Source organism: Caloenas nicobarica, chromosome 5 (assembly GCF_036013445.1).
Source record: "Caloenas nicobarica isolate bCalNic1 chromosome 5, bCalNic1.hap1, whole genome shotgun sequence".
NCBI lineage: Eukaryota > Metazoa > Chordata > Aves > Columbiformes > Columbidae > Caloenas > Caloenas nicobarica.
This window is the reverse complement of record NC_088249.1, coordinates 66519419-66541356: the sequence shown is the minus strand read 5'-3', so window position 1 is coordinate 66541356 and position 21938 is coordinate 66519419. Positions and strand designations below refer to the sequence as shown.

At 44.3% G+C, this 21938-nt stretch overlaps 1 protein-coding gene across 1 annotated transcript in view; it reads left to right on the top strand.

Moving 5' to 3' along the window:
- Window positions 1-465: 465 nt before the first annotated feature.
- The window catches only part of ABTB2 (ankyrin repeat and BTB domain containing 2), a 122270-nt gene continuing 100797 nt past the window's right edge, over window positions 466-21938 (top strand). The window contains exon 1 of the mRNA XM_065636943.1: window positions 466-1663. Within this exon, the coding sequence (XP_065493015.1) occupies window positions 799-1663 (865 nt within the window). The 5' untranslated portion in view covers window positions 466-798. The remainder of the gene's footprint in view (window positions 1664-21938) is intronic.

Below are 21938 nucleotides of genomic sequence, written 5' to 3'. Positions count from 1 at the left end.
CCCGGGCGGGACGATCGCGGCGGGGGCTGCGGGAGGGAGCGGAGAAACAAACCAGACACCTCCGCTTCGTACCCGGCTCACGGTTCAAGGTCAGCGCTGTGTAAACTGCCGCACAAAGGCTCCTTTCAGCAGCCGGCTTCGCGCCCGCCCGCACAATCCTCCATTCAAGCGGCGATCCCCCGCGGGGCCGGCCGTGCGCGACCCCTCGCCCCGGAGGAGCCGCCGCGGGGATCCGGGCAGGGCGGGCGGCCAGGCCGGTGGCAGCGAAGCGCTCGGCCGGTGCCGCGAACCGGCGGAGCCGCGCCGCGGTCCTCGCCGGCCCTCGCCCCGCCTTCCCCGCGCGATTTGCATATTCCCCGCCCCGGCTCGCATTTCACTGGCGGAGACACCCTCCGTCGGCGCCGCTGATTGGTGCTTCTCCCCGCCCATCATTTGCATGCGGCGCTGCGGGGCCGGGCCCGGCGGAGCCGCGGCGGCGAAGTTGAGTCGGAGCCGCCGCCGAGTGTCCCGGCCCGGCCGCTCGCACCGAGCCCGCCCCGCTCCGCACGACCTGCCCGGGCAGCCGGCGGCCGCCGCCACCCGTCCCTCCCGAGGCAGCAGATGGCCGAGCGCAGCCGCCCCGCGGGATGGAGCTAGCCGCTCCTCGGCGGAGCCGGCGTGCGGGGAGCGCTCCTTCCCGCGGGGCCGCGGAACCTCCCGCGCCGCGGGCGGGGCAGGCGGCGGCTCGGTAGGCGCAGGGTCCGCGCCAGCCTCACCTTTCGCGCTCTCTTCCGCGCCGGGCTCCACCCGTCTTTTCCTATGGCTGGGATATACAGCTCTACTCTGAAGACCCTGGAGGATTTGACTTTGGACTCTGGTTATGGGGCAGGGGATTCCTGCAGGTCCCTCAGTCTCTCTTCGTCCAAGTCCAACTCCCAAGCCTTCACCTCTTCCCAGCACAGAGGCAACTGGTGGTGCTACTCGGGCTCCATGAACAGTCGGAACAACAGCTGGGACACCGTCAACACTGTTCTCCCCGAAGACCCCGAGGTCGCCGATATCTTTTCCAAGTGCCCTAAGCTGCCGGATCTAGAGGAATACCCTTGGACTGATGAAGACATCGGAAAAATCCTCCGAAAAGGCAAGGGAGATGGCAAGAGCAGGAGCTTTTCTCAGGAAGCCGTCCGGCGGCTCTCGCAGCTGCTGAGACGCGCGCTGATCAGGGTCTCCAGGGAAGCCCAGCGCCTCAGCGTCATGCACTCCAAGTGCACCCGCTTCGAGGTGCAGAGCGCCGTCAAGCTCATCCAGAGCTGGTCCTTGTCGGAAAGCTGCGTCTTGGCCACCGTCAAGGCTCTGTCTCTGTATAGCATGAGCGCCGGGGATGGGCTGAGGAAAGGGAAATCGGCGCGGTGCGGCCTCACCTTTTCGGTGGGGAGGTTTTTCAGGTGGATGGTGGACACGAGGATCTCGGTTAGGATCCATGAGTACGCGGCCATCTCTTTAACCGCGTGCATGGAGAACCTTGTAGAAGAGATTAAGGCTCGGGTTTTGGCAAGCCAGAGCCCGGACGGTGGAGGAGGGGAGATCTCGGCCGAAATCCTGGAGATGGTAATCAACAACGATGCGGAACTTTGGGGAGTGTTGCAACCTTACGAGCATCTCATCTGTGGGAAAAATGCGAACGGTAAGATCCAGCTTTTACCATTTCTAAGCTTTGTACCAGCAAGCTTTAGAGTAAATCCATTGATTTCTATAACTTGGGTTTGTTTTTTTTTTTTTGCTTTTGCTCTTCATCTGAATTGCATCTTGGTTGTGGTTTGTGTGTGCGTAAAGCAGACATGATGGTTTTACCAGCAAAGAAGGATCCTGCGTTATACTTGAGATGTGCCGGTTTATAAAAAGTGCGGAGGCTGCGGGAAACCAGACCCCGTCGTCCTAACAAATGTCCCCTGACTTTCTACCAGCTGCTGTTTTGAGCATTTTTACTATAACTGGTGTGTAAACGTGTGTCTCTGTAACCATAGGACGAAATGTGCTTTACAGGCTGCTCTTCAGAAAATACCACTATTGTTTTTAAGCACAATTTCAACTATAGTAAGTATCTTGCAGTTTCATCTTAAAGGTGCTATTCCCATGTACGGCCTGGAGAGGGAAAACAACGTTTTGTTGGTTTATTTTTTGTTTTTTTTTTTTTTTCCTTTGCGGTAGTAAAGTCAGTTTCTGAACAAAAATGCATAACTACATGGTACTCGGACTTCCTTCTGGTTTAGCAGAAACCTGTGTTGTAATTACACTCGTGCAATAAACAAGAGCTTGTGCTGGGCTTGCCAAAGCGAGCATGTAGGATGGTGCCTCAGTGATGAGAATAACATAGCATTAAGGTGCTTACCTCTGTAATTTGTTTAGAAAGCAGACTTTTTGAACAGTTAAGCAAATAAGCAGATAGAGGAATGTTGGCTGCTTCTTCTGAGACTGAGGAGCGATTTGAAAGGCTTAAGTCATGACAGTTCTGTTAAGAAGCTGCCCTGTTTATTTTGCACTGTCACACTGAGGAGTACCATATTTTTCCATGGAAAATTTAAAGAAACATTCAATTTGGAAAACTATTCTGCGTACCACACACAGCTTCATGGCTTTTGCTGGCCTCGTTGTTACGGTCAGATATTCCACATGTAATACCTTTCGGATTTAACTCTTTATAAAACCAAGTGGCTCGAACCTCTTCAAAAGATAATGTCATAATGGGAAACAAGTAAAGGAGTGGATTTTCTTTGAGGAAAAGATACACCTTAGGTGAATGTTAGTAACAAAACACTTTGTCAGAGAAGGGCTGACTCAACTTCTGCTCCTTGTGTGCATTGATTTCCTGCAGTTACCCCATAGCAAAGCAATGGAGTGGTGATTCAGGTCGCTGGTAGATGGGTGTCGACGTCCCCGCTGAGTCAGCCGGGTTCCGATGACAATGCACGAGGTTGGCAGCTATTAAAGTGCTCACGAAACCTCTGTTGTGCACTCTGTCTGCCCTCTGTCCACTGACAGTGTTGCTCAATGTATGTGAAACAAATGTTAAGAGCCCTTTGGGATGTTCCCTTGGCACTGGTTCAAGACGTGTCAAACATAGACATCTACTCTTTAAATTACGAGATACTTAGTTGTGAGACTATAAAGGGATGGGGATGTCTTGTCCTCTGCCAAAACACTTGCCATAATTCTTTGTGTACCGTGAGGGTGTTTGTCACCAGGTCCAAAAAGAGGCTTCCATTCCCTCTCTTGTTCGTTATTCGGGGAAACCGGAGTAAAATATTGTAGTTCTGCAAAGTAAAATGCGCATTTCAGCGCTTCTGCTACCCAGGTTCTGTGTGTGAAATGGGGAGGAAGAGTCGGTCCCTCACGGAGCTTTTTATTTTTTTCTTAAATCCCCCTGGAAAAATTGCAATGAATGAATGGAAGCTGGTGTTCAATGGGGCAACACGAGTGACTGTGCAGGGAAATGCTTATAAATATTCAAAGCACCAAATGGTCAGTTATGATAACGCTTGTGTAGCCCAATACCAAGCAGCCACCGGCCACAGAGGGATTGGCTTCTGTTGCCTGCTTTGTTGTTCTTGTCTTTCAGATCAATTCCGTCAATAATTGAATGCATTTTTTAAGTCTGAAAATTGAATAAAACCGCACATGAAGGCATCCTGTGATTTCCCGTGACAGTCTGTCACTAGTATTTTACCCTGACACAAGTCAGTGGATCTTCTAAATGGCTTTTCTTGCAGTTGTAAGACCACAAATGGTTTTATAGGGATGCAAAAAGCTTGAAATAACTTCTTTATTCTTTCTCCCCGTAGGAATTGTAAATTAGTAGTACTCACATCATTCCCCACAGTGCTTTCAAATGATCTTGTCTTTTACATTAATTTAAATCTGAGATGGATCTAGCAGTAAAATAACTGAATTTATTTCAGTATGAGGATCGGGAAATCTTTCTTTACTGTCATTTTTGTTTCTTTTATAGTAAGAACATTTTAATGGAGTAGTCATAAATTGGGAACTTGGCGTATATTTGAGTGTTGTTTTAGAGCACTGGGTTTGATGCTGGAGATAAAAAGCACTTAGAGGTTAAGTTCCAACTCCAGTCAAGCATCGCAATCTCTGGATGAAATCCGTGGCAGCGTCCCATGCAGAAGATTGCGCCAGATTATCATAATGGACCTTTCTGGCATTATGATCTATTGAATACAATTTTCCTTATTAGATCAGGATAGCGTTCTTCTTCGGAGTCTAAGAAACAGTAAGCAAAGACATAAATCTTTGTAAATTCTCAAGAGACTGAGGTTTAGAGCTGTGTTTCTTCCGCGATATAATCTCCCATCAAAGACCACAGTCCGGTCACTGTTCTGAAGGCTTTGGAGGCTGAAAGCTTAATATGCTGCATTGTAACCAACGTGTGTTAATCAACACCTGGTGTGCGAAGGGTGAAATTTAACACCCTGCGAATGCTTAAGGGGAGTTTTAAGATTATTTTTTGAAAATAAATAATCATCCGTGGCTTGCTTATTTTTCTGTGAAGCTGTTCTTTAATCGACTGTTTGCTGCTTCTGCGAGAGTTTTGCTGCTGTTGGTGTGAGGTCTGACTTGGTGCTTGGAGCTCGGGAGCGGGAACGTCACCAGAGCTCCTGAGTTCTGCACAGCTCTCCGGGTGGGTTAAGACTTTCCAGACAGAGCCTACGTGGGATGTTGCAAAAATAATGCAATGCAAGCTGGAAATGAAATCAAACCTAAGCAGCTACTGAACTACATAGCAACTAGAAAGTAAAAAAAAAAAAAAAGATAGCCACGTAAATTGGAATATATGTTTTATTTTCTATTTTTTAATTAGATGGAGATGTGTGATATGTGTTAGTTTGATACAGCTGAAGTAGAGAATGCATCTGGTAGTTCCACAGGGATTTTGAGACATGCTAATTCGGAGTAAGAGTCTATTAATTTAAAATGTATGTTGGGAGCCGAGGAGAAATATGAGCTTACCTTGGAGATGTGATTCTTGTACTTGGTGTTCTTGTGTTTGACTGGTGCACGGTTCATTAGAATCTGAACTGTCAGCGCTGCAAATACGTTTTGATATTATGGCCCTGTTAACTACGGCCCTTACATGGCACTTCACTATCTGGTTATTGCCGAACGCTCCTGCGACAGCCACTACACCTGCTCTGCTATTTAATGCACCAGCACATCCTGGTGCTCTGGAGATATAAGTGTTGACAGATGTTTTTGCAAAAAAAAAAAAAAATAAAAGGGGGGGAATTTAACTTGGTAACACTATTTCTTTACACACCTCTTGGCTGAAACACTTGAAGTTCTTTGCAGGGGAACTAATCCACAAATTAGCCTGGCGATTTGCTCAGCTGATGAGTAATAGAAACAGAAACTTGTGTCTTGGGACCTGTTTCTTAGAAAGGGGCTGAGAGGGAAATGTGTAATCTTTCCTCGTGGTGGGAGGGAATGACTCGGACTCGGTAAAATTACAGCAGAGATGGATTTTTCTTCTCTCGGATCCTGAACGCTGCGGCACACCCCAGCAAGCATCAAGCATGGACTTTGGATTTAGTATCGCTAACTAACCCCATTTTCTTCTGTGTTTCTCACTGCTCTGATATAGATTTTAAATTATAGCTGATTTTAACACTGAGGATTTTTAGAGCTAGGCCATTATAAAAATTCCTTTTTGTAGTTATCAAAATGGTCTGAAATAAGTTTGTTTGGCTGTTTGTTTGTTTGTTTGCCTTTAAAAAGTGTAGTCATGGTAGTGTACTGAAATCCAGCATGGGAAAAAAAATCATGACATTTCAATAGAGTGTCCTTTTGTTATGTGAACTGCACAAACTGGTGTGCTCAGAAAGAGCCTCATTGATTTTCATAAGCCATCCGCTTCACAGCTATTCGGGGAAAAAACTGCACGTTGGAAGGGGCGCAGGTGGTTTGCAAATAATTTAAAAAATCGCACAAACACCTCTGTCTTTGGTGACATCGTATCTGAAGCAGTAGTTGGAAGTATTGCTGCTTACAGGGGTTTCCTGGGCAGGAACGTGACTGACCTACGTTTCCATAGGTAGGATCCTATGTGAACTATGGCTTCGTTCACCTCTCTACAAATTCACCCCCAACACACCTTGTGTGCTCTACTCCTACACATCCAAGAGCTCGGGTTTATATCCACAAACCCACAGGCACCAATTCTTTAAGCCTAAATGTTAGTGCTTGTACATACATGCTCACCTCTCCTACTAATGCAAACCACTGGATGCACAGGTAAAAATACAAACATCTGCACATCTGCAGATATGCATCTTGCTTATGTTAAAGGGTAGATCAAGTAAAGCTAAAATGCCCTTTTTTTTTCCTGATAGTGGGTTTTATATGTATATCTATATATTTAATTTGGTGATAGTAAAAGAAGACTTCAAATTGCTGATGTTACACCCTGGCGATAAAATTTGGGTCCTTTCGGTGCAGTTGGTTGAAGAGCAAGTGCTGGGACTCCCTCAGTCTATAACCACTAACAGCAAATGCTGATATTTGGATTTGAAGTGGAATCGGTGTGGGGAAGGAACCTCTTGGAGAGAAAAGTCTGGGACCTGTTGCGTTGAGGCTGAAATCTGTTGTTGCTGCTAAAGCCAGGAGGTTGAACTGAGCACATGCTGTTGAGGCCAGGATAGAATTTTATCCTTGGTATGGAAAACCAAAAGTTATAGAGGTTTTTGTGGGTTTTATTTAGTTATTTGTAACTTTTCAATGAACACCTGTGCGATATTTGGGGTGCTCTTGCATGGGTTTTTTTATGTGTTTGCAGAAAATGAGGAATGAGCTTTGAGTGTTGACATTCTCAATAACAGAATATGATACGGTTGATATACATGTCTTCTGATATTGGAATAATTTAAATTAAATCCTCTAATTTCCCGTTTGAAGATCTTAGAGCATGTAGTCAGCTAGTCTTTCTGAACTGAGCCACCAAAGTGTTTGGTTTTCGTTTCATTTTATTTTTCATGTACCTCATCTAATTTCTCTTGTGATTTGAAACCAAAACTCATCTGATCTGGGGGGAACTGAGGGTTCTCAGCGAACATCCCAAACTGACCTCTGGCATCACAAATTGCCTCCTCTTTCCTGAGATCAGCACTCGCCCAGCGTATGGATGTTGTAAATATTCTACCTGTTTAGAAATCTTAATTCTGTCTAATCTGGGGCTATTCCAAACCCAATTGCAGTAGTAAGACATGGTGGCAGTGAGTTTCGAATAAATTGTGTTTGGATCTTTTTACACTGAAAAAATCTTGTTTGCCTATTAATGTTATTTTAGCGTTGCAGTCATTTATTTCTGCTCACGTACCTGGTATGATTCAATTAGTTAATGGTCCATTTAGAGCTTCCTTATCTGTTTCATTTTTCTGTCCCTTTCCCCACGTTGGTGGTGTAATGCATGGGGATACAACATTGCCAGAGAAATGCTTAAGCTTGAAAGAAGTAAAGTACTGAACATACTTATTTACGATAGGCTGCATAAAATTAACTTATTACACAGTTATCAAGCTGCAGAGGGGCATGGGCTTAGGACACAAGCACTCAAATAACTTCAGAAAGAAATGAAGCTCAAAAGTGCCCGTTTGCACTTGGAAGCTTAAACCCAAGATCTTAATGGTGAACTAGGAGTAAGTTCATTTTTTAAAAGAACTCATCTTGCAGCAACGCAAGGAAAGGGAGAAATAGGGCCAAAGGTAATATTGATCCTGTGGTCCTCACTAAGCTGCTGTGTTGTCCTTTCTTGAGACGGACAGGCATTTATCTTCATCATTTTGTCCATTGTAGAAACAGAGGCTTCTAAACATGATAAAACCGCTAGATACTCACAAGTGCCCAGCAAATCCCTCAGCAAGCTTTATTCTTCTGAATGTTTGGAAACAAGGTCAAAATAATTATTTGTTTACATTTCAGCGCTCAGTTTGCATTTAGTCAGTGCTACGCTTTTCAAGTCAATGTATGTGGTCCCCTGGTTTATAAACATTTTCACACTGTTAAAGGCTCAGAGTCCTGCTTTTTACACTCTGGACATTAAGAGAACCTTTCTCATTGATTAAGTTCTACTCCATTAAGTTCATTGATTAAGTTCTACTCCACCTATTACACTCTATGTATTCAACATAAGAAAATGTCCATTTGCTCACATCGAAGTATGAGAATTCGGGCTGATGGACAAAAGAATAACAATTTCTGATGCTCTTCTTGTTTTAATGGGATTCATTTACATGTTGTTTTGAACATAAGTGTCTAGGATGACGTTTGGTTAAATGTAAGCAAGCCTGAGGCAATGGTAAAACCAGTACAAACGTGGCTTCGTGCTTTCTTAATTTACAAATTGGGACAAAAATGTTTCAACAGAACTCTGATTCCTTCCCTAACAGAACAAGAGCTACGTTAAAAAAAATAATAGTAACTACTGGGTCTTGTTGAGAGCATCTAAGTCAATTTAAGGGTTCCAAGTTGTGCGTTTATGGGCAAGGAGAACATTTTAAATGGTGTCGTCTTGTTGGCAGCGCACACCTTACCACAAGAAAGCGATAATAGGAAGAGGAAAGGCAGCAGTGCTGAAAGGTTCATTCTTTCACCCGGACACATCCAGACCTGTCTTCTGACTTAGGTCACAAACTAAGCCGGGCCTGCGAGCTCAGCCTGGTCCTTAGGAAAGGTCGGGCTGTGGCGGGTGTGACTCGGTGCGTTCGGCAACTGGAGAGACCAGTGCTGGGCAGGGTGGCTGGTCAGCCTGCGACTGAGGAGTCTGCAGGTTGGCAGGGCGGTGGCTGCAGCGCTGGGAACGCGGCGCAGAATTAATAGCGTGGGTACCACTGGTGCGCCTGCGGCCGTCTCCAGGAAACCGAGGATCGGTCCCTCCAGCTCAAGTCCAACGGAATTCCGAGCTCTAAAATCCTTGTCTGTTAAAACCTACTTGCTTATGTCTCGCTTGCGGATGAAAGTCCCTTGGAATTGTAAACTTCCTCCTCACCCGCTCAAAACCCGTTGCTTAACGACGTGATTTCATTAGCTGTAGCCCAACCGATGTCTTTTGGGGTGCTCGCCCAGGAGGCCGTTGTTCGGATTGCTCTTCGCTATGATGTCAACGTGAAACGTCTACTTTGAAATAGGCCGTGGACTGTAGCCAGTGATGATCATTAAATCAGGTCGCAGGGATGGTTGCGTGCGCTTCCCTGTCAACCCAGCAAAAACTGGCCGGTGTTCTTCACGTGGGTTTAACCCAGGCAGCTCCCGGGTTCGTTGTACACATGAGCACTTGTCCGTCTTGTTCTGGTTGTTTCATTATTACAGCCGGACCATGTCTTTCTTAAAACTTGTTCAATGTTCGCCAGGCTACTCAACCTGCATCGCGTCGGAACTGAGAAAAACAGCAGCTTCTGGAGGATGCCACAAGGTTTCCCTCAATTATTTCAGTCTTTCAGGCTGTGCAGTATTAGGGACAGAAGAAGGCAAAGCACCTTCTTAATCATCTTGGGTCTGCATGCTTCATGTATTTTGCTTGAGACTGCATTTGGCTACCCCTGTCCAAAAAAGTGAAAAAGTCTTGGCATAAGCAAAAAAAAAAAAAAAAAAAAGAGGAAAACTGTGGAAAATGTGCTTAAGTAATTGCTGAAGTTTTTGTGCGGTGACCCCAAAATGCTTGAGATGATGAAGGCTATTTGTGGTATAATCACGGGACAGAGACTAAGAACTGAAGCCAAATAAACATTTCAGACCAGCTTTTCAGTTTGCACATGTAGATTTATAACAACTGATGCATTTGCTATGGGGCTGCGCGAGATCAAAGTAAATGTTGTTTATGATACTTCAGGGATGAGAGGAAAGGAACACTGTGGAAGACATAATGTGTTTGTCCCATTTTTTAATGTTTATAACATTACAGTCCACGTTGGATGTTTCTGTTACTTTCATTTCTAGCCCAATCTGCAGTCTGTTGCCTGGAACCTGGAGAATAAAGAAGAAAATATGACTGTGTGTTTACACTGGGACTTATACATTAAAAAGATAAACATGCAAAGGCTTAATTATTATCTATTATTTTCTTTATCCTATAGAGCTCTGTTTGTGTTTTTTTTTCCTGATTCATTCCAGTGTGGCAGCGAATAGATTTTCTTCTAATATTTACATTTTATTGTTTGTGAATAAAGCACACTGCTCTTCCAGCTGAAGGGCAGGAGCTGAATATTGGCAAATAGCTAAATTAGGCCAGTTTTGCCTCGTATTCTTTCTTCAAACTGTCTTGGATTTTTTGATGTTCTAATAGAACTTAGTAGAAATCAATTTCTTGTTTGCTTGTTGCCTTTAAATGATTACCCAGCACTCCATGCAGCACAGACTGATGTCAGACCTGCCAGGTGAAAGCAAAACCCCAGTTTTCTAGTTGCTTTTAGACAGTTCACTCATCTTTAAATCCACTTGGATGATCAACTGATGATCCCGCAGCTGCTTTCAACCTAAAACAGAGTCTCAGCCTTCTGTGATAGGTGAGGAAGAGGTGTCAGGATGAGGACCAGGGACAGGAATCAGTGTGTTCTAACCAAAATGTTAGGGCCGTATGCGTGTTTTAATAACACAAGAGATAATATATGTTGAAATGTATTTCCTTTGTGGGGGTGGATGTAATTTCTGGTTAATTGCACGTTGTATTTCTGCTCTTGGGTTTGAATGTTATCTTCCATCCGCCTCCCATCCCCTTTTGAGCTCAGCTTGCACTGGCAGTCTTGTTTAGTCTAGAGATCATAAAAATTGCTCCAGAGTTGAACTCATGCAGTTTTATTATGGTCTTAGTATGGTTTCTGGTACTTTTAAGGTATTATATCAAATTTATAAGGTGTCTTTGGATATTTTCACTGGAGTGATAGTTTAACTTAGAGTGGAGGGAGGAAGATGGACAACTATAATAGTAGCAACCAAAACACATCATCTTTGGTTGTTTTTAATAAACCATTTCATTCTATTGTCAGTATATAAAGACTTCTGAAGCTTGTCTGTGGGCTTTTTTTTTTTTTTTTTTTTTCCAAGAAGCGTTATGAAAAATTTTTTTATGCTTTGGCAGTAAACATGGAAATTTTGGCTTGAGTGAGTATCAGTTTTGTTTGAACTTACACTTGAGGGTGATGACAGTGAGCTCATCAAGTAGTAAATTTGTCAGAATTGTTGTCAATGAACTGCCACTGAAAGCAAACTCGGAATCTATGCAAAAAGTGCTTAATTTAAAGCTTAATCTTGCTGGAGCAAAAGGAATAATTTCTATTAGCTTTAAGGGAGTTTTGATCGATATCCGTAATAGGTCTGTCAATCTCTTAGTTCTGAATAGTGCTCCTACCTGGTGGGGGGTGGGTAGAAGAAGAAAAAGGCAGAAAGTTAAGAAAATGGGTCAGAGTTCTGAACTAGACATGAGGGGAAAAAAAAAAATACAGTGTGTTTATTTACCAGTGCTGAGAGACCAGAGAGTTTCATCACGGAATAAAGCGCCGGCTTACGGATTTTAGTCTGTGATTCCTTACAGTAGCAAAGGAATAATTTTGCTTATGAGAAAAAGACTGAATTCTTTCTGAAGCATTTGCTTGGGTTCTTCCACTGAAATCACGTGGATTGAGGCCAGGTGTTTGTCCGGGGCAGTTTTGGTTTAGTACTTGGTCATAAACTTCAGGGCTTTACACCTCAAGGTGGGAGAAGCTTTGGTGGTGGAAACCTGGATGTCCTGGCGTGTGTGCTGGGGCAGGGGGGATGTAAAGCATCTATACGCTGCGGTTGTTTTGTGGCTGCAGTGGTGAGTGCGATGGGGGTGACTGGTGTGTTCTCGTTAATATTATTCCCTGAAAAAAGTGTCTCCTTCCCCCCATCACCCCCCTAGCCCTGTTCTTTCAGGGCAATGCCAGATGCAAAGTCTCTTATTAAAGCCGCTCGAGGAAGGTTCACGTTTAACACGACGTTTTTTGATAGAAAGCAAGTTTTGTGGTTTTTTTCTTTTCTGGCACCTTTTCCCTGTGTGTATCATCTTGGGTCTCGTGTATTTGTTGCAGACGTATGGAAACGCAGGCTTCACCACAGGTTGTTTTGTGGGATGATGTATGTGCTGCACATCAATAAATTTGGGGAGGGGACTATTTCTGCTTAGCTCGTTTGGGTGGGTTGGTTGGTTTGTTTAACACAGTGACCCGTGACCTACTGGAACTGAGTGATAAAACTGTGAATTTTCTTCTACCTTGACAGCAGCTCAGAATATAATTTATAATAATTAGTGTGATGATGTAGATGCAAGGCTGTGTGATCGTGGTCTTTTACGTTCACTGCACAGGTCCGGAGCTCCCTGAAGGCAAGCGCAATTTATAAATGAAAATGAATATAGTTTATTAGCATGAAGGTAAGTAACTCTTGCCATATTGCCAAGACTTAGACAGTGTATATATTCTGGCAGAAGGTACTAAGTTGGCACGGGGCGTTTGGCCCGCCAGCATCTGCGAAGTCTGCGCTCCAATTTTGTGCTGTTGCCACGGGCTGCAGACTCAGACAGGAAATCATGGCAGGGTGGGAAAGGCTCCAAAATACACACGGCCCGGGGAAGGTTTGCAGTTAAAAGGGACTCGGAGAACAGGGTATCTGTTCTGCTCGACAGGCAGCGCAAAGGAAAACTGGCTCTTGTGTGTGTGCGCGCGTGCGCGCTTGAAATGTCGTTTTATGTGCTTTTTTTTTTTTTTTTTTAAAAGCTGGAATTTTTTCCGTGTAAAGTAACGTGTGTAACTTCAAATGATCCATTTATACGCAAGGGGCCCGATTCAGCCCTCGCTTAGTTGGCCGTGCTGGTCCGAAAGAAGAGGGAAGCAGCGGAGAATCGGGTCCCCGCTGTGGAGTAACCAGAGTGGTGTCTCCGCACGTCGAGCAGAGGAGCAGCCCCTGCATCTTCCCCTGGACCCACCGCCCCTTTGGGATTTAGTTTTGTTTTCAGGAACAAGTCCTGGGTTGTGTGTACTCGCAAATATGTAGAGTTCAGAGATGTATAGGGTGTGGAGTATGGCCATAGGAGGGTCCGTGTATGGTCCATCACGGGACAGGGACACCCAAGGTGTTCGATTCGCAGAGCTGGACCATTTTCTAATGCTGGGTGAATCCACAGGGTCAGAGTTATCAATGTATTTTCTTTGAACTATAGTTTGAAACAGGGAATACTGGGTTGGGTTGCTTTGGTAATCAATCAGTTTTATCTGTCAGTGAGAGAGTAAGCGTGATTATCTACAGGTAACGAACCGCCTTGTTTGCAAAGCTTCCCAAAGAGTAGCGTGCAACTGGTCAGCTGCTCCCTTGACGGATGATGGGAGAGAATAATTTCTCCATCAGTTGCCAGTTTAATCTTTGTATAGAAGATGCTTCTTAACTAAAAAAAAAAAAAAAAATGGACAAACCAACACTGAGCGCCATGCTAATGACACGTTCTGGATGGACAGAATAGGAGCTCAGCAAACTTTCTGTGGCAAAAACCTGAACTAAAACTTTTTCTCACAGGCTGATCCGTGGTTTTTAGTTCTGACTGAAGGGCGTCATACAAGAGGCTGGTTTGTTCACTGGGCATTTTCCATCCATAGCTTTTATTTGGCCATAAGAACTGCTTGCTGCTTGCCTTACCTGTGTGTCTAGTCCCTTTGCAGCTGCATGGAAGAGTGGAATTGTGCACAGGAGTGAGGTGAGGTCTGCAGTGGTGATGAATCTGCCAAGAATGAGGCCAAAGCTACCAAGTAAACCCATTTAGAAACCAAATAACTTAAGCAGCGTTTAACCCTGGGGCTGGGATCAGTGAACGAAACAGTCTATTTCATGACCCTGTATCTTGCAGTTACTGCTGCTGTTTTTATGCGTAATGTCGTCTCAAAAAGACCGGCTGATTAGTATTTTTTTATTTTAAATAAAATCTGACTGGAGACAATTTTCAGATTGTGAACTAACTCAGCCAAGCCATCTGCCCAAGCCTTCAGCAGCACATTGTGTTTCTGAAGAGCATTCTAGCGAAACATCACAATTCTGAAAAGTCTGAGCTGATTCTCCATTAAAGGAGATGATCCAAAAAGCTGCTGCTGATTTACATGTGAACACTGCCAAGTATTTCCCTGATGAGAGTATATAACAAAGTAGTGCTTGAGTAAGGCTGATTTGAACAATCTATTGTGGATTATGAAATTCCACCATATCAAGAAGCTGTCAGTTGTATTTTCAATCTGTATTTTGCTTAGAGGTACAGGATCTTTCATTGTCAAGTCCCGTGAGCCAGTTGTGGGGGGACACACAATATTTCTTGCTTAAAAATACTCGCGAAGCTTGTGCGATCTAGCTTCATCTGATTTGTCACCCGTAGTGATTTCTAGAAGGCGACAGAAAAGTTGTATCTGATTTGTCTGAATTAGGGATTGATAGACAAATTCTGATTTGAATATGGAGATGAATTAAGAATCAGTTGCTTGCCTAACCTTGCTATTTTCTTAGCTGTTGCTAAGGAGTTTGCTCGGTGAATATTTGTCAAAATGTATAGTATTCATTGTGTAGGACTGGTTCATCTGAGGACGCTTTTCTGTTGGTCAGGGACAACAGGTTCCTTTCTGTGCTTGTGATGTGATGAACAACATGAGCTTTAAAAGACTCGTGTGGGAGTGATTTCTTCTACTTTTTGTGACTTGCTGTTGAAGGGAAACGAAGCAGTTTATATAAAGCAGCTGCTTAGTTTGGAACAAAACCAGCATAACACATTAAAGAACTCATTAATCACATAGCTTGACCTTCTTTATTACTTAAAAAAAACTTCTTGCATCTATTGTTTGTTTCAGAACACCAGGGATGCTAAGAAATATGTTATGTATTCAGATCTACAAGTTAAGAGCATCAGATTAGGTTTTGATAGGCAGCAAAACCACCACGGATTCCTGTTGAAGCGTTGACTCTCCTTTTACTCATTTTAAGGAGCAGAAGGCGGCTGTATAAACACCTGCGCAAATTCAGAACCGCTGTAAACTCTCATCTTGTTCTGTAGTTGCCATGTGTAAATTTTTATCCTGGGATAGTGGCTTCTCTTTGTTTAGTCCTTGCCAAAGCAAACCCCTCGCTTTCCTGCAAGTCTTTCAGGAGGGGAAAAATAACAAGATAAATCCATTTCTCCACCTCCCCTCAAAAATCCCAACTCTCATTTTACAAGAGAACGTATTCGGTAGTTCCTTGGTGCAGTGTCTTTGTGTTATATCCCTGTGTAGTCCTAATGGTATCAGAAGAGTTTACTAATTGCAATCATGTTAACCTGTGGCAGAGATTTTTGAGTGCTGTGAGTAAATGGATCAGCCGTTAAACCTGGATTAGCTTTGAGACGGAGGAAGGAGCCAGCAGACGACTTTTCAAAAAGGCCGAATGATTTGATCAGAAACCCGCTCCATGATTACACACGAGCGTAATACAATCGGCTGTTCCTACAGACGGAAACGTACTCAGAAAAACAGGATCAAGCTTCCATTCGGCTTTTAAGGAAGGTCCTCGACCAGCGTTTTCATTTTATTGGGAAGGTGTGGTCAGGTTTGGGGTGTTCTGTAGTACGTAGTAGTTCGTATAACTGGCAGCTTTAATTGGATGTAACCGTAGAAGCAGGCGAGGTGAAGCAGAATGAGATCTCTTGGGGTCTGCATCGCCTCTTCTCTTAAAACACGCATGGCTTGTCGCAGCGAGTAGCTGAGGTCGGGAGCAACGGAGTAATAATTTTGTGTGAGTAATGGCGTTCGTGTAGCTATGCTAATGAGCTGTATTCTGCTGTCGATCCTACAGATTGTGAACTGGACTCGGAGCTTATTTTACATTTGTAACGGCTTCTGTCTGCAGTAGAGCTTGTCTCAATGCACGGTGATGTAATGGATCAGAATCTGACCTTATTTTACTGCTTTCCCACAACTGTTGTGCTGCAATCACACAGCTGTTCGCAGATTTTTTTTTTATTTTCCCAGTTGGCCGCTTTGGGAGACATTATTCTTTGGCCTTAACTTCCTAAAGCAAGTAATCAGCCGCTCTTTGGTAACAACAGACAGAGCAGGCAGTGGAGTTGAAGGCATTAAGCGTGGCTTAAGTATTTGGTTATGCTCAAAATGTTGAGGCCTTTAATGAATACTAGGTTTATTTTTATGGGCAGTGAATCATGTGCTTCCTCCCTCCCTTCGCCCCTTCTTTTCCTCAGCTTATGACAAGCGAAGACAAAAGCAGCACTTAAGAAAGGAATGAAGTGTTTCGTGTAGATACATCTCACAGGCTTTATTTTCATCAGCCATGGGTACATGCTCTGACATCAGGGAGGCTGCAGGGGCTGGCCGTTCACCGCCGCCTGCGCTTTGGGTTTTTTCAGATATCTTTGATTCATTCATTGTGAAAGTACTGTGAGCTTATGAATTAGACCCAAGAAAAGGGGTGGGGGGGAGGAAGATAAATGAATAGTTTGGGAGCTGGAAATCTTGGCTGCGCTGGTCGCGTTAGAATGACTGAAAAGCTGGTTAGGAGGAGCTCCTGCGGGTCGTCTGGTCCAACCTCGCACGCGTGCTGGACCCCTGCCTGGGCTGCACCAGGTCAGCCGCGGCTTCGCTTCTCTAAATCGTGATTTGCGGTGGATCCCACAGCCTCTCTGAGCAACTCGCTCACTCTTTAGTGAAGGAATTTCTCCAGGTGTCCAGCCTGAGCCTCCCAAGCCACGGTTTGTGGCCAGCGCCCTGGGCGGACCGTCGGGCGCTCCTGAGAAGAATTCGGCTCTGTAATTTTTGTAGTTGTAAGGTTCTTTTAAATTGGTCCTTATGGACCCCAGTATCATCCCCTGTGTCCTCTGCTCGTTATCATTCTGCCAAATGAGTACTGGACGTTCCGTACAGTACTGTGTATTACGCGGTCTGCCACCATCTCTGCCTCACCTGGAGCGTGGGAAAGCCTTCCTGGTCAGAAGCTGCTGCCGAATTCTGCCCGGGCAAAGGAGCAGTGACAGAGCTCCAGGGACGAAGACACAGAAATGTGGTGAGAAGGAGGTTCTCTCCAAAGCGGTTGGCAATCCCAGGTCTCCCGACTCCTGTCTGGTTTCCGAAGACGTTTCTCTGTGATACTGAGCTGTTGTTTTAACTTTTTGACCGCGCGATTCTTCTCTATTCGCGTGTTAAATGAAGCTAATGATGCCTCTAACCTTTTGGACAGCATCTAAAGTTCAGCGCATGGAAGAAGTTTGCAAACAAGTGCGTTCCGTCGCCTTGTGACTGTATGTTCATACTTAGCTGTCGGCGGCCGTCATGTCCCCCGTCCCTTACAGAATGCCTCGCATTGTATGCTGGCATCACACGGTCTTTGATGATTTGTCACGGTGTTGGAGTAGAGAAACACCCGGAAACCCTGTCTTTGAAACAACCCTGCCCTGGCTTGTGTGCCAGCGCTTTATTCGGCATCGTCTTCGGGCCAGAGAACTTGCAGCGCGGTCGGACAGAAACAAGCGTGGGAGGATGAAGCGTCATCCGACAACCCTGCGGCAAAAGCGAGAATGAGCCCGGACTAATTCGGTCCAGGCTTACCCCGTGCAGTGTCCTGGTGTCGCTGAAGTCCTAGGCTTGACGGATTTCAGTGAGCGAGACTGTGGCTTTGTGCGTGGTGGGAGAAATATGGGAAAGGAGAGGCTTCAAATGCGGAATTTTCTTTCTGCCAGAACGTGAAACTGGAGACTCCCAAGAGCAAGTGGTGTCTCAAAGAGAAATTACTTCGTCGCTAGAGAGTGAGCTTCTTGCTCCTGCAAGCAGTGACTCTTGAGTTTCCTTGTAGCCATTCGTACAGCCAAAATTGTTTCTGATATCTTAAAATAATAATTTAAAAAAAAATAAAGAAACCACCCCCCAAAAAGCCAAACACGAACAAATCAGCAAACCAACCCTAAAGTTCTCTGTGTGGCGGTTGAATGTTACTACACGCTTCTTGGAAATGCCTTTAGCTCTCTCGACTGAGTTAGATCTATGGCACCAAGGTAGTGTATAGAATATATCAGTATTATCACTGTCCAGACACCTTCAAAGTCAAGGATCTGTTGCTTATAGCAGATTGCAGGCTTAGATTTTTGCTATTCATTCTTTGTCATCACTGACTGGCCTTTTAAAAGTTGCACTTGCATGAGTGCTGCCTATTTATACTTGGAAAATTGAGTCACTCTGTTCTGTGCAAGTGCAGAACTGAGAAGCAAATATTTTAGTTTCTTTGCCTACTGCGTTATGGTGTGAAGCATTCACCAACCAAAGACTCGTTCATTAGCCCTTTGGAAAATGTGGCTCTAAGCACCAGCTGCCCAGGAAAACAGTTCCAGGGTTATGTTTTAGCCTTCACATAACCCTCAATTTTTGAAGGGGATGTTCTGTTTTTAATGGACTAATAATATGTAGGTAAGCAGTTGAAGAGAATTTTATACCAATTACAAAAACAGTGCTGGTGACTGTGCAAGTTTCGGTGAACTCGTGCTGCTTTTCTTCCACATTTAATTCATTTTGCTTCTAGGTTATAAACATTTGAAGGGAGAGGGGGGCGTAGACCAGAAAGTTACTCTATATTAACTTTGTTCAGCTCTTGAACAAAGCTCTTAACGTGGTGAGACTTGTCACTTTTCAGTGAAGATGTTGAGATTATGCTGAAATGTTCCTACAAGAGGCTGGATCCCATTAGCCAGCAGTATCAGTTCTGGTTGTGACAGGACTGGTGGAAAAAGAGACAAGACGTCTTTTTGACATGTTCACAAACTCTGGAAGTGTCAGCAGAGAGAATCCTGGCTAAGAAATTGTATTTACTAATGAGGTCTAGACTGCAAATATTGGGATACCCCAGCAAATGGTGTTCTCCTGTCTTGAGTAGTGCAACTGGATTGAGTTTTCTGGGAGCAAGAGGAAACTTGCTCCCTACATACAAATTCACGTCTGTCTTTCTCTAATTGAAGTAAATCCTTTGTGAAATTGCTTCCCAGGAGTGGCCTCACTGAGGCTGTTTGCTCAAGCCCTTGGCAATCAGCAAAAACCCTATAGGCTAGAGAATAAATGATCTGGTGGTGTCCATCATACCGAAATTTTCTCTAGTTCTTCTCTGCTTTTAGTTCAAAAAAAAGATTAAAATCCTATTCTAGTGTTGCGTTTATTAGTTCCACCCTGCCATGTGAAATCCAAAGAAATGGCTCCTTACAGAATGTTAAAATGCCAGAGGTTAACTGTGCTTCACTATTTCGCATTAACCCAAGTAACTTTAGTGAGCTACTTAAATACAAACATTAGGAAAAAAAAAAACCCTGCACTATTCTAAGTCTTTTCCCAGTGAGTCTTTGAATTTAGGTAATTTCATGCAGGCGGAGGTAGACTTTATTTTTCCTTCATCAGCTAAAATAACAATAAAGCTGAACTTGGTGTATTTATTTAATGAAACACAGGATCCTTGCCCTGATGGTTTTAATCAGTGCCCTCGCTATGTGGTAATTAGGGGTTCTCTCCCGTGGTTCTGTTTTTACTTAACTTTCAGAACGTGTAGCCAGTTTAAGTTTCCAGAGATACTTGCAACTAACGCCGCCTCATTTACATGCAGATTATCCAGAGGGGGCTCTTAAACACACAGCGTTACAGAAACTCGGACGTTTTCAGCAGTTTCTTATTCAGTGAACGACGTTCTCGAGTAAAACGTCGTATTTTGTGAGTAACTCATTCATTCCACCCTGCGGATGTGACCAGCTCTCCCATTTCTTGCACACGCGGATTCAGAAGCCGAAGAGGGCTGAGCGCCAGGCTTGCACCATCCATTTGCCGCGGAGAAGCGCTATATGCAATATACATTAAGAAACGGGCTATCGCTTTCTGTGGCAAGACAGAGCGCGTTGGGGAAAAGAGATTCCAGCAGGTTTCTGGTCTTTATGCTCGATAGCGAGTTCCTAAAAGTGACCTGAGAACTGTTCGTATTTGTGTCTCTAACCCTACAGCTGGGGACCATTTGCTCCTGGCAGTTGCGGCATCGCTGGAGACGTGAGGAAGTAGGAGAAATATATAACACTGAAAGCTCTCTGAAACAGCTTCCCTGTGTAATACGTGACGTTAAAATACTAGATGGCAGCTTGGTGCGATATAAAAGTTTTATTGGTGTGAGTATGGGCCAGCCACGTTATTCAGGAAGCCAGTACTGAGTTTTCGAGTCGTCTGATGTGCGTGCTGGTAAAACTGTTTTATGAAGCAATACAACCTCATGTAAACTCCCTGTATGACGAGTCATCCGTGTCCTGGGATTTAGCTGGTGGGATGTTTGGGAGGTGAGTCTCAGTTGCTGGTTTGTACAGGTTTCCTGCTTGTAAAACCAGACGGAAAGAGTCGAGCTTCTCCCAGTCGCTCCTGGTCCCAGACTTTAGCAAAGGGATTACAGGGAAACCACCTTTGCGTTATGCTGGAACCTATTAATTAAACCTTTCTCGTTGCACAACTGAGTCTTGCTGCTAATTTCTTTCCCTTCACGAGCATTAAGATTAAGAGGGAACTTGTCAGGTTTTATCCAGCACGCTGTGTACTTACAGCTATGGTAAAATCAGCAAGGTGTCTCATTCTGGGTATCTGGTGCCTCTCTTGTGCAAGCAGAAAAATCAAAAAGCCTTCCCCAAAACTTGAAGCGATGAAGCTGAGACAGTGGGGCTTGAGTTTTTGGATTGCAAAGGAAAAAAAAAAAAAATTCTCTTTCATTGCACGCTATGCACATCTTGGAATAAATTAATTTGGGAGATTGAAACATTTTGGTTGCAAATACAAGTCGGTAGCTGGAGCGATGTGGGGTCAGGACAGGAGGCAGCTGGCCTGGGCAGCTGGCATGTGAGTGTTCCTTCCTAAATGTGGATGTGATTGCAGTGGGATCTCAATATTTGTCTGAGAAGCTGTTGAGATTCCTACCTAAATAGGTCTTTCCAGGCTTGTTCGCCCGCTCCTTTGATCTGCCTGGGCACCCCTCGCTTTCATTCTGTCGTAGTTTTTTCTTTGCAGCTCAGCTGTTCTTTATCGTAACAGCGTATGAACTTGCGTACGTACTTCAGGTCTGACTGAAAATGAGGGGTTTCATCTTTACGGTTTTATCATAAGTAATAAAATTAAGAAATTGGTAATAATGTGTACTTTAAATGGCTTCAATAGAAAAGCGTATTACAATGCACAGTGAGAAACCTGTTTAACTGGTACCGGTAACAATCTACAGACAGCAGCTTAACTTTAAACCTGTGCTTACTAAACACAAAAAATTGCATACGCTTAGAGCAAATGTGATTTTCTTTTGTTGGATAAAACACAGATACACAAGTTCTTTTAAAAACGTTTGCTCTCACATGTTGTATAAGAGCTGGTGTGTGAATACCGGCTGCAGCTTGGAAACCCACGAGGATGCAGAGACTGCCAAAAAAATTGCTCAAAATACTTCCCCTCTTCATAATCCTAGCCCCCCAAAAAAGGGAAGGATGACTACAAATGAGAATTATTACAAGCCAACAGTAGGCAACCCAGAACTGAAAGGATTTCCAGTGTAGCCTTATACCAGGAGTAGACTCTACTCACTGGAGTGAGTTCTGTAGTAGCATCTTACAAAGAGCACAGAACTGGGGGGGACGCTGGGGGTGTCTCCTGCCTTCCAAATGAAGGATCAGATATTATTCCTGCTTCTGTGTTGTCCAAATGGCCAGTTGGTAATACTTAATCACTGGATGCAATCAAAGTATTTGCAAATCTCTCTGGGTTTGGCCCCGTTGTTCCCACGTGAATGTAACAGTATGTGGAAGGTTGTGGGTGAATAAACCTGACAACCTATAGCCGAGGCCTGAAATATGGGACCTGCATTCATTGCAGATCCCCTTGGAAAAAAAGGAA